The sequence below is a fragment of the Oncorhynchus mykiss genome, chromosome 4 (genome assembly GCF_057628025.1).
Source record: "Oncorhynchus mykiss isolate SJ-2025 chromosome 4, ASM5762802v1, whole genome shotgun sequence".
Lineage (NCBI taxonomy): Eukaryota > Metazoa > Chordata > Actinopteri > Salmoniformes > Salmonidae > Oncorhynchus > Oncorhynchus mykiss.
In genome coordinates, this window is record NC_143025.1 from 95,793,978 (window position 1) to 95,804,826 (window position 10,849).

The 10,849-nt window shown below is 46.7% G+C and overlaps 1 protein-coding gene across 14 annotated transcripts in view; it reads left to right on the forward strand.

The window, feature by feature from the left end:
• The window catches only part of tmem214 (transmembrane protein 214), a 69,703-nt gene extending 59,546 nt beyond the window's left edge, over positions 1-10,157 (forward strand). For 2 of the 14 annotated variants that reach the window (XM_090233361.1, XM_090233363.1), the window contains exons 14-17: positions 192-288; positions 521-689; positions 4,490-4,641; positions 5,743-10,157. In XM_090233361.1, coding sequence (XP_090089487.1) covers positions 192-288; positions 521-689; positions 4,490-4,641; positions 5,743-5,866 — 542 coding nt within the window. In that variant the 3' untranslated portion in view covers positions 5,867-10,157. The remainder of the gene's footprint in view (positions 1-191; positions 289-520; positions 690-4,489; positions 4,642-5,742) is intronic. The other 12 variants (XR_016495527.1, XR_016495524.1, XR_016495525.1 and 9 more) reach the window with 12 other exon arrangements.
• The last annotated feature ends 692 nt before the right edge of the window (positions 10,158-10,849 follow it).

Genomic DNA, 10,849 nt, shown 5'->3' on the forward strand with positions numbered 1-10,849 from the left:
CACCCACACACACCACCCACACACATCACACACACATCACACACACATCACACATCACACACACCACCCACACACCACACACCACCCACACACCACCCACACACCACCCACACACCACACACCACCCACACACCACGCACAGTTCCTATGCAACTGTTAACCAATCTGACTGTGTGTGTGTGTGTGTGTAGACTCCACCACAGCAAGCTATCTCCACAGTTCAGGGGTGATGGGAGTGTCTCAACAGGCCTGGAGCAAAGTCACCCTCTACTCACAACAGGGCTTCAGGTAACCTCTAACCCCTGACTAACCCAGAGCTGGGAAGTCATGTTTGCTCATCAGCATATCTCTGAGGACGGGCCGCATTTATAAATGACTTTAATGATCTTGTCGGTCAGGTATTTAAAAATATACGTCCATTATCATTTGTGTTCTTAAGGCTTTAGACATTCTCTGTGCAGACTGAAGTCATTTTGTATCCAAAATAACAATTCACCTGGAATCATTTTGTCCCGTGTAGCTGGCTGGATACCAACACTCCCTACTACTACTCAGAGTGTGTACGTGTGTTGAGTCCGGTACTGGAGCAGACCTGGGAGAGAACTAAAGATGCTGCCATCTACATCTCACAACTCACAACACAACTCATTAACTGGATCAATCACAACACACCCCTACTAGTAGAATGGGTAAGACACACACATTGTTGTATTGTTTGTGGTGTTGATGCCGTTTGGTGGTGAGTGTGTTGATGCCGTTTGGTGGTGAGTGTGTTGATGCCGTTTGGTGGTGAGTGTGTTGATGCCGTTTGGTGGTGAGTGTGTTGATGCCGTTTGGTGGTGAGTGTGTTGATGCCGTTTGGTGGTGAGTGTGTTGATGCCGTTTGGTGGTGAGTGTGTTGATGCCGTTTGGTGGTGAGTGTGTTGATGCCGTTTGGTGGTGAGTGTGTTGATGCCGTTTGGTGGTGAGTGTGTTGAAGGCCATGAGTCCCAGCTCCGCAAAATGTTAAAGGCATACTTCAGGATTTTGACAATGAAGGTCTGATGATTTCATGGATACCAATTTGAATGTCTCAGCATCCAGTATGAAGGACATTGGAGGTAGTTTTGCGATCTAATGTTAACTAGTGTTAGCCAAATGACTGGTAGTCTACCAGAACATTCCATACACTTCCAGTCATTGTGCTGACTTGTTAAACTCTGACCCCCTCTGGTGGCAATTTCTAAACTACACAGAATATTGTATACTACCATCACGACACAGAATATTGAATACTACCCTCTAGAGGTCGACCAATTATGATTTTTCAATACCGATACCGATTATTGGAGGACCAAAAAATGCCGATAACGATTAATCGGACGATAAATAATAATAATAATACATTTTTTACATGTATTTGTAATAATGACAATTACAACAATACTGAATGAACACTTATTTTAACTTAATATAATACATCAATAAAATAAATTTAGCCTCAAGTAAATAATGAAACATGTTCAATTTGGTTTAAATAATAATAACGCAAAAACAGTGTTGGAGAATAAAGTAAAAGTGCAATATGTGCCATGTAAGAAAGCTAACGTTTCAGTTCCTTGCTCAGAACATGAGAACATATGAAAGCTGGTGGTTCCTTTTAACATGAGACTTCAATATTCCAAGGTAAGAGGTTTTTAGTTTGTAGTTAGTATAGTATTTATAGGACTATTTATATCTATACCATTTGTATTTCATGTACCTTTGACTATTGGATGTTATTATAGGCACTTTAGTATTGCCAGTGTAACAGTATAGCTTCCAGGAAGTATAGAACCAGGAACACATCGACCACAGCCACCACATCGAAGCAGCGTTACCCATGCAGAGCAAGGGGAACAACTACTCCGTCTCAGAGCGAGTGACGTTTGAAACGCTATTAGCGCGCACCCCGCTAACTAGCTAGCCATTTCACATCGGTTACACCAGCCTAATCTCTGGAGTTGATAGGCTTGAAGTCATAAACAGCTCAATGCTTGAAGCACAGCGAAGAACTACTGGCAAACTCATGAAAGTGCTGTTTAAATGAATGCTTACGAGCCTGCTGCTGCCTTCCATCGCTCAGTCAGACTGCTCTATCAAATCAGACTTAATTATAACATAATAACACACAAAAATACGAGCCTTTGGTCATTAATATGGTCGAATCCGGAAACTATCATTTCAAAAACAAAATGTTTATTATTTCAGTGAAATACGGAACCTTTCGGTATTTTTTCTAACAGAGGGCATCCATGAGTCTAAATATTCCTGTTACATTGCACAACCTTAATGTTATCTCATAATTACGTAAAATTCTGGCAAATTAGTTGGCAACGAGCCAGGCGGCCCAAACTGCTGCATATACCCTGACTCTGCGTGCAATGAACGCAAGAGAAGTGACAATTTCACCTGGTTAATATTGCCTGCTAACCTGGATTTCTTTTAGCTAAATATGCAGGTTTAAAAACATATACTTCTGTGTATTGATTTTAAGAAAGGCATTGGTGTTTATGGTTCGGTACAGTCGTCCAACTTTTGCAATTATATGCAACGCAGGACACACTAGATAAACTAGTAATAACAACAACCATGTGTAGTTAACTAGTGATTATGATTGTTTTTTTTTATAAGAAGTTTAATGCTAACTAGCAACTTACCTTGGCTTCTTACTGCATTTGTGTAACAGGCAGGCTCCTCGTGGAGTGCAACGAGAGGCAGGTGGTTATAACGTAGGACTAGTTAACTGTAAGGTTGCAAGATTGAATCCCCGAGCTGACAAGGTAAAAATCTGTCCTGCCCCTGAACAAGGCAGTTAACCCACCGTTCCTAGGCCGTCATTGAAAATAAGAATGTGTTCTTAACTGACTTGAAATAAAGGTGTAAAAATCGGCATCGGCCAAATCGGTGTTGAAAAATACAGATTTCCGATAGTTATGAAAACTTGAAATGGACCCTAATTAATCGGCCATTCCGATTAATCGGTTGACCTCTACTTACCTCACATGACACAGAATATTGTATATTTGTATACTAAGTACATTTCAGTTTAAATACTAAGTCCTACCAACACATGATGTGGGATTCTGAAACAATGTGACTAATACTGTTCCAAAATTATAAAAAATTCAAAAATAAAATAATCTCTGGGGACCTAGATAACAAGGAGGACATCTGACCCTGGGGACCTAGATAACAAGGAGGACATCTGACCCTGGGGACCTAGATAACAAGGAGGACATCTGACTCTGGGGACCTAGATAACAAGGAGGACATCTGACCCTGGGGACCTAGATAACAAGGAGGACATCTGGCCCTGGGGACCTAGATAACAAGGAGGACATCTGACTCTGGGGACCTAGATAACAAGGAGGACATCTGACCCTGGGGACCTAGATAACAAGGAGGACATCTGACCCTGGGGACCTAGATAACAAGGAGGACATCTGACCCTGGGGACCTAGATAACAAGGAGGACATCTGACCCTGGGGACCTAGATAACAAGGAGGACATCTGACTCTGGGGACCTAGATAACAAGGAGGACATCTGACTCTGGGGACCTAGATAACAAGGAGGACATCTGACTCTGGGGACCTAGATAACAAGGAGGACATCTGACTCTGGGGACCTAGATAACAAGGAGGACATCTGACTCTGGGCTTCATTGGTGCCAGTATGTTGCCTACAGACAGCAGGCTGGTTTAAAAAAAGGTTCCATACATGGGCAGCCTGGCTGTATGGAGAGAGTGGGGGGAATGGGGCAGCCTGGCTGTATGGAGAGAGTGGGGGGAATGGGGCAGCCTGGCTGTATGGAGAGAGTGGGGGGGAATGGGGCAGCCTGGCTGTATGGAGAGAGTGGGGGGGAATGGGGCAGCCTGGCTGTATGGAGAGAGTGGGGGGGAATGGGGCAGCCTGGCTGTATGGAGAGAGTGGGGGGAATGGGGCAGCCTGGCTGTATGGAGAGAGTGGGGGGAATGGGGCAGCCTGGCTGTATGGAGAGTGGGGGGGAATGGGGCAGCCTGGCTGTATGGAGAGAGTGGGGGGGGGAATGGGGCAGCCTGGCTGTATGGAGAGAGTGGGGGGGGGAATGGGGCAGCCTGGCTGTATGAAGAGAGTGGGGGGGAATGGGGCAGCCTGGCTGTATGGAGAGAGTGGGGGGAATGGGGCAGCCTGGCTGTATGGAGAGAGTGGGGGGAATGGGGCAGCCTGGTTGTATGGAGAGAGTGGGGGGGAATGGGGCAGCCTGGCTGTATGGAGAGAGTGGGGGGGAATGGGGCAGCCTGGCTGTATGGAGAGAGTGGGGGGGAATGGGGCAGCCTGGCTGTATGGAGAGAGTGGGGCAGCCTGGCTGTATGGAGAGAGTGGGGGGATTGGGGCAGCCTGGTTGTATGGAGAGAGTGGGGGGAATGGGGCAGCCTGGCTGTATGGAGAGAGTGGGTGGAATGTTCATTGTGTTGTCTGTTCTCCAGCTGAGTTCCAGCACCCCGGACAGTGTATTTCTGCTGATAGACTATCTGAAGCAGCTGTTACTGTTCCTCCATACCAACTACCTGCTGCCAGCTCTCTCACACGCCTCCCATCTAATAGTACAGGCCTGGACGGCACTGCAGGACTCCTGCAGGTAGGTACCCCTCCCATCTAAAAGTACAGGATCTATACCCGGTCTGATCTGAGTGAGGGAAGCAGCAGAAAAGTAATTTAATTTAATCTATTTAATTAACCGGAGCTGATAAAGTGCGAGAGGAGAGAGAGGGGTGGCGCTCTAGAAGGCGGGGGAGGGGCCGTACTGACACGGTGAGGAGGGAGAGGGGTGGCGCGCTAGAAGGCGGGGGAGGGGCCGTACTGACAGGGGTGGTGCTCTAGAAGGCGGGGGAGGGGCCGTACTGACACAGTGAGGGAGAGGGGTGGCGCTCTAGAAGGCAGGGGAGGGGCTGTACTGACACGGTGAGGAGGGAGAGGGGTGGCGCGCTAGAAGGCGGGGGAGGGGCCGTACTGACAGGGGTGGTGCTCTAGAAGGCGGGGGAGGGGCCGTACTGACACAGTGAGGAGGGAGAGGGGTGGCGCTCTAGAAGGCAGGGGAGGGGCTGTACTGACACGGTGAGGAGGGAGAGGGGTGGCGCGCTAGAAGGCGGGGGAGGGGCCGTACTGACACGGTGAGGAGGGAGAGGGGTGGCGCTCTAGAAGGCAGGGGAGGGGCTGTACTGACACTCTCCACTCTGGTGAAAAGCAAGAGCAGCAGCATAAATACAAATCTCTCCCTCTGTCTACTGCAGCAGTCAGTCGGGTTCGGATCTTTACGGGCCCTTCAGACAAGTCAGTTAAAATGACACAGAACCAAGACCCGTGAAAATCATATCAGATCCAACCCAGAACATTATTTAGAATTCTGGATACAGGTGGATCCAGACCCCCCCGGGTCACTGGGACTCGGGTACAGGTGGATCCGGACCCCCTCGGGTCACCGGGACTCAGGTACAGGTGGTTCCGGACCCCCTTGGGTCTCAGGTAGAGGTGGATCCGGACCCCCTCGGGTCACCGGGACTCAGATACAGGTGGATCCATGAAGACCTCTAATATCAATACATTTGTATAAATGACCAAAGTTACGATACGATTGCCATATCGCTTCTGTTAATTATTCAGTAAATGTGTTTAATAGTGGTGTGATTGTTCCTGGGTATCTGTATTCATTCTGTATTAACTCCGTCTGTCTGTGTTCCAGTGGGGAGGTGTCTGTATCATGTCTCCAGACCTACGCCCTCTCTCTGACCAACTCTACCTGGCTCCTGCTACAAGACACCAGCTACGCCATCAAGACCTGGATACAAGACCTGCTTCAGACCTGATACACACACACACACACACACGCACATTTATACTGAAACACACACACACGCACATTTATACTGATACACACACATACTTCATGCATATACACGCTTTAAACACAGTCTGAGACTCTTTGCTTGCGTTGCTCTGGCCTCCTCCCTTAGCCATCTCTCTCTGACTCTCATGGGCTTTATTGGCATGGGACATGTGTTTACATTACCAAGTGAAATAACCAACAACGGCTAAAACCAACAGTCTGTCACTAGTTAGGTGAAATAAACAACAGTCTGTCACTAGCTAGGTGAAATAACCAACAGTCTGTCACTAGCTAGGTGAAATAAACAACAGTCTGTCACTAGCTAGGTGAAATAAACAACAGTCACTAGCTAGGTGAAATAAACAACAGTCTGTCACTAGCTAGGTGAAATAAACAACAGTCTGTCACTAGCTAGGTGAAATAAACAACAGTCTGTCACTAGCTAGGTGAAATAAACAACAGTCTGTCACTAGCTAGGTGAAATAAACAACAGTCTGTCACTAGCTAGGTGAAATAAACAACAGTCTGTCACTAGCTAGGTGAAATAAACAGTCTGTCACTAGCTAGGTGAAATAAACAACAGTCTGTCACTAGCTAGGTGAAATAAACAAGTCTGTCACTAGCTAGGTGAAATAAACAACAGTCTGTCACTAGCTAGGTGAAATAAACAAGTCTGTCACTAGCTAGGTGAAATAAACAGTCTGTCACTAGCTAGGTGAAATAAACAACAGTCTGTCACTAGCTAGGTGAAATAAACAACAGTCTGTCACTAGCTAGGTGAAATAAACAACAGTCTGTCACTAGCTAGGTGAAATAAACAACAGTCTGTCACTAGCTAGGTGAAATAAACAACAGTCTGTCACTAGCTAGGTGAAATAAACAACAGTCTGTCACTAGCTAGGTGAAATAAACAACAGTCTGTCACTAGCTAGGTGAAATAAACAGTCTGTCACTAGCTAGGTGAAATAAACAACAGTCTGTCACTAGCTAGGTGAAATAAACAACAGTCTGTCACTAGCTAGGTGAAATAAACAACAGTCTGTCACTAGCTAGGTAAAATAAACAACAGTCTGTCACTAGCTAGGTGAAATAAACAACAGTCTGTCACTAGCTAGGTGAAATAAACAACAGTCTGTCACTAGCTAGGTGAAATAAACAAGTCTGTCACTAGCTAGGTGAAATAGCAGATGTCCACTGTGGTCTTGTCATGTGCGCTCTAGCCAACAGCTGGCAGAGAGCGCTGGTAGGCTAGTCTACACGAGGACATTATTATGGTTAAGAGAGAGCGCTGGTAGGCTAGTCTACACGAGGACATTATTATGGATAAGAGAGAGCGCTGGTAGGCTAGTCTACACGAGGACATTATTATGGATAAGAGAGAGCGCTGGTAGGCTAGTCTACACGAGGACATTATTATGGATAAGAGAGAGCGCTGGTAGGCTAGTCTACACGAGGACATTATTATGGATAAGAGAGAGCGCTGGTAGGCTAGTCTATACGAGGACATTATTATGGATAAGAGAGAGCTGGTAGGCTAGTCTATACGAGGACATTATTATGGATAAGAGCGAGCGCTGGTAGGCTAGTCTACACGAGGACATTATTATGGATAAGAGAGGGCGCTGGTAGGCTAGTCTACACGAGGACATTATTATGGATAAGAGAGAGCTGGTAGGCTAGTCTACACAAGGACATTATTATGGTTAAGAGAGAGCTGGTAGGCTAGTCTATACGAGGACATTATTATGGATAAGAGAGAGCGCTGGTAGGCTAGTCTACACGAGGACATTATTATGGATAAGAGAGAGCGCTGGTAGGCTAGTCTACACGAGGACATTATTATGGATAAGAGAGAGCGCTGGTAGGCTAGTCTACACGAGGACATTATTATGGATAAGAGAGCTGGTAGGCTAGTCTACACGAGGACATTACTATGGTTAAGAGAGAGCTGGTAGGCTAGTCTACATGAGGACATTATTATGGATAAGAGAGAGCTGGTAGGCTAGTCTACACAAAGACATTATTATGGATAAGAGAGAGCTGGTAGGCTAGTCTATACGAGGACATTATTATGGTTAAGAGAGCTGGTAGGCTAGTCTATACGAGGACATTATTATGGTTAAGAGAGCTGGTAGGCTAGTCTATACGAGGACATTATTATGGATAAGAGAGAGCTGGTAGGCTAGTCTATACGAGGACATTATTATGGATAAGAGAGGTATTCGTCAAACAACAGTCAAGCATCGATCATCATGTCACCACTTTTATTGTAAAGGAGCATCAAGATCCCAGTGCACTTTCACCACCCTGTGAAGTTCATGGTAACTTATTTCATGTGTAGCCTCATAAACGGCATGGTTTCCTGAGTCGAAGTGGGAGGACCACACACCATATCACGTGACTCCAACTTTACTTCCATATGATGGTTATTATATCAGTATTTGCATATTAAGTCATTTCCACCGCCATTTCTTGCATAATACATTTTACAGACACAAACAGATCTATCTCTCTCAGCCGTTTCTCAGATCCTCTCCCTCTGTCTGTTCTCCTCTATCTCCCCCTCATCCTCTCTGTCCCGTCTCTAGCTTGTAGTAAATATTTCTACCAAAACGTCAATCTCTCTCTGGGATCCCCTCCCCCTCTCTCTCCCCCTCCTCTCTCTGAGATCCCATTCCTCTCTTTTCTATAAAGACTGATTTATAAACATGTTATTGTTTATTTGAGGGAGGGTTATTAGCGCTGTATTCAGGGTCCTAAACTGGTTATTCATGTTTATAAATACAGGAGCTCTGTTAGGGGGAGGGTGTCTTGCTCCTGAAATCAAACAGTCTCTTTCTGTCTCTCTCCTCGGTCTCTTTCTGTCGTCTCTCTCTTGTCTCTCTTCTCGGTCTCTCTCTCGTCTCTCTCCTCGGTCTCTCTGGTCTCTCTCCTGTCTCATCGGTCTCTCTCCTGTCTCCTCGGTCTCTCTCTTGTCTCTCTCCTCGGTCTCTCTTGTCTCTCTCCTCGGTCTCTCTCTTGTCTCTCTCCTCGGTCTCTCTCTTGTCTCTCTCTTGTCTCTCTCCTCGGTCTCTCTCTTGTCTCTCTCCTCGGTCTCTCTCTTGTCTCTCTTGTCTCTCTCCTCGGTCTCTCTCCTCGGTCTCTCTCTTGTCTCTCTCCTCGGTCTCTCTCTTGTCTCTCTCCTCGGTCTCTCTCTTGTCTCTCTCCTCGGTCTCTCTCTTGTCTCTCTCCTCGGTCTCTCTCCTCGGTCTCTCATCGGTCTCTCTCTTGTCTCTCTCCTCGGTCTCTCTCTTGTCTCTCTCCTCGGTCTCTCTCTTGTGTCTCTCCTCGGTCTCTCTCTTGTGTCTCTCCTCGGTCTCTCTCTTGTGTCTCTCCTCGGTCTCTCTCTTGTCTCTCTCCTCGGTCTCTCTCTTGTCTCTCTCCTCGGTCTCTCTCTTGTCTCTCTCCTCGGTCTCTCTTGTCTCTCTCCTCGGTCTCTCTCCTCGGTCTCTCTCTTGTCTCTCTCCTCTCTGTCTCTCTCCTCTCTCTCTCCTCTCTGTCTCTCTCCTCTCTGTCTCTCTCTTGTCTCTCTCCTCTCTGTCTCTCTCTTGTCTCTCTCCTCTCTCGGTCTCTCTCTTGTCTCTCTTCCTCTCTCGGTCTCTCTCTTGTCTCTCTGTCTCTCTCTTGTCTCTCTCTTGTCTCTCTCTTGTCTCTCTCGTCTCTCTGTCTCTCTCGTCTCTCTGTCTCCTCGGTCTCCTCGGTCTCTCTCTTGTCTCTCGCTTGTCTCTCTGTCTCCTCGGTCTCTTTTGTCTCTCTGTCTCCTCGGTCTCTTTTGTCTCTCTGTCTCCTCGGTCTCTTGTCTCTCTGTCTCCTCGGTCTCTCTCTTGTCTCTCTGTCTCCTCGGTCTCTCTCTTGTCTCTCTGTCTCCTCGGTCTCTCTCTTGTCTCTCTGTCTCCTCGGTCTCTCTCTTGTCTCTCTGTCTCCTCGGTCTCTCTCTTGTCTCTCGGTCTCCTCGGTCTCTCTCCCTTGGTCTCTCTCCTCGTCCCTGTCTCTCTCCTCCTCCCCTGACAGTGCTAACCCACTGAGCTAATAAACACTGAGACTGGACTACTGCTGCTTCGCTCTGTTTACTTGAAGGCTGATGATGTTCTGTGCGTTGGGGTGATGATTGACCTCTGTCCTAATCCCCCCTCCCCTTTCTCCCTGTTACGACTGATTTATGTCAGGGTTTTTGTTGTTAATTTGTTACTTTATACATATGTAAATGATTTCTAATAAAGACTCCAGCCCCATTCTGTGTCAGTGTGTGAGAAATTAAGAACGATCGTTCATTTACACAAATTACCCTTGTGTAAATGCTCATATAAGATGAGGACAATTTGTAGTGGTCTTTATAATGTTTTGACATGCTTGGTTATGATTGGCTGGCTACTCATTGCTCCAGCCAAACTCTACGCAACGCCCGCAGACGTCAGTTGATTCTCTGCAATGAGTCTGGGGTTTCGTTAGGTTCTCTAGTACAGAATGAAACATTAATCCCAAAACCTTTAACAGACTTTGAGGTACGTTCGCTCCCGTTTGGTGGATGTATTATTTGTATTTATTATGGATCCCCATTAGTTCCTGTCAAGGCAGCAGCTACTCTTCCTGGGGTTTATTATGGATCCCCATTAGTTCCTGCCAAGGCAGCAGCTACTCTTCCTGGGGTTTATTATGGATCCCCATTAGTTCCTGTCAATGCAGCAGCTACTCTTCCTGGGGTTTATTATGGATCCCCATTAGTTCCTGCCAAGGCAGCAGCTACTCTTCCTGGAGTTTATTATGGATCCCCATTAGTTCCTGCCAAGGCAGCAGCTACTCTTCCTGGGGTTTATTATGGATCCCCATTAGTTCCTGTCAATGCAGCAGCTACTCTTCCTGGGGTTTATTATGGATCCCCATTAGTTCCTGCCAAGGCAGCAGCTACTCTTCCTGGAGTTTATTA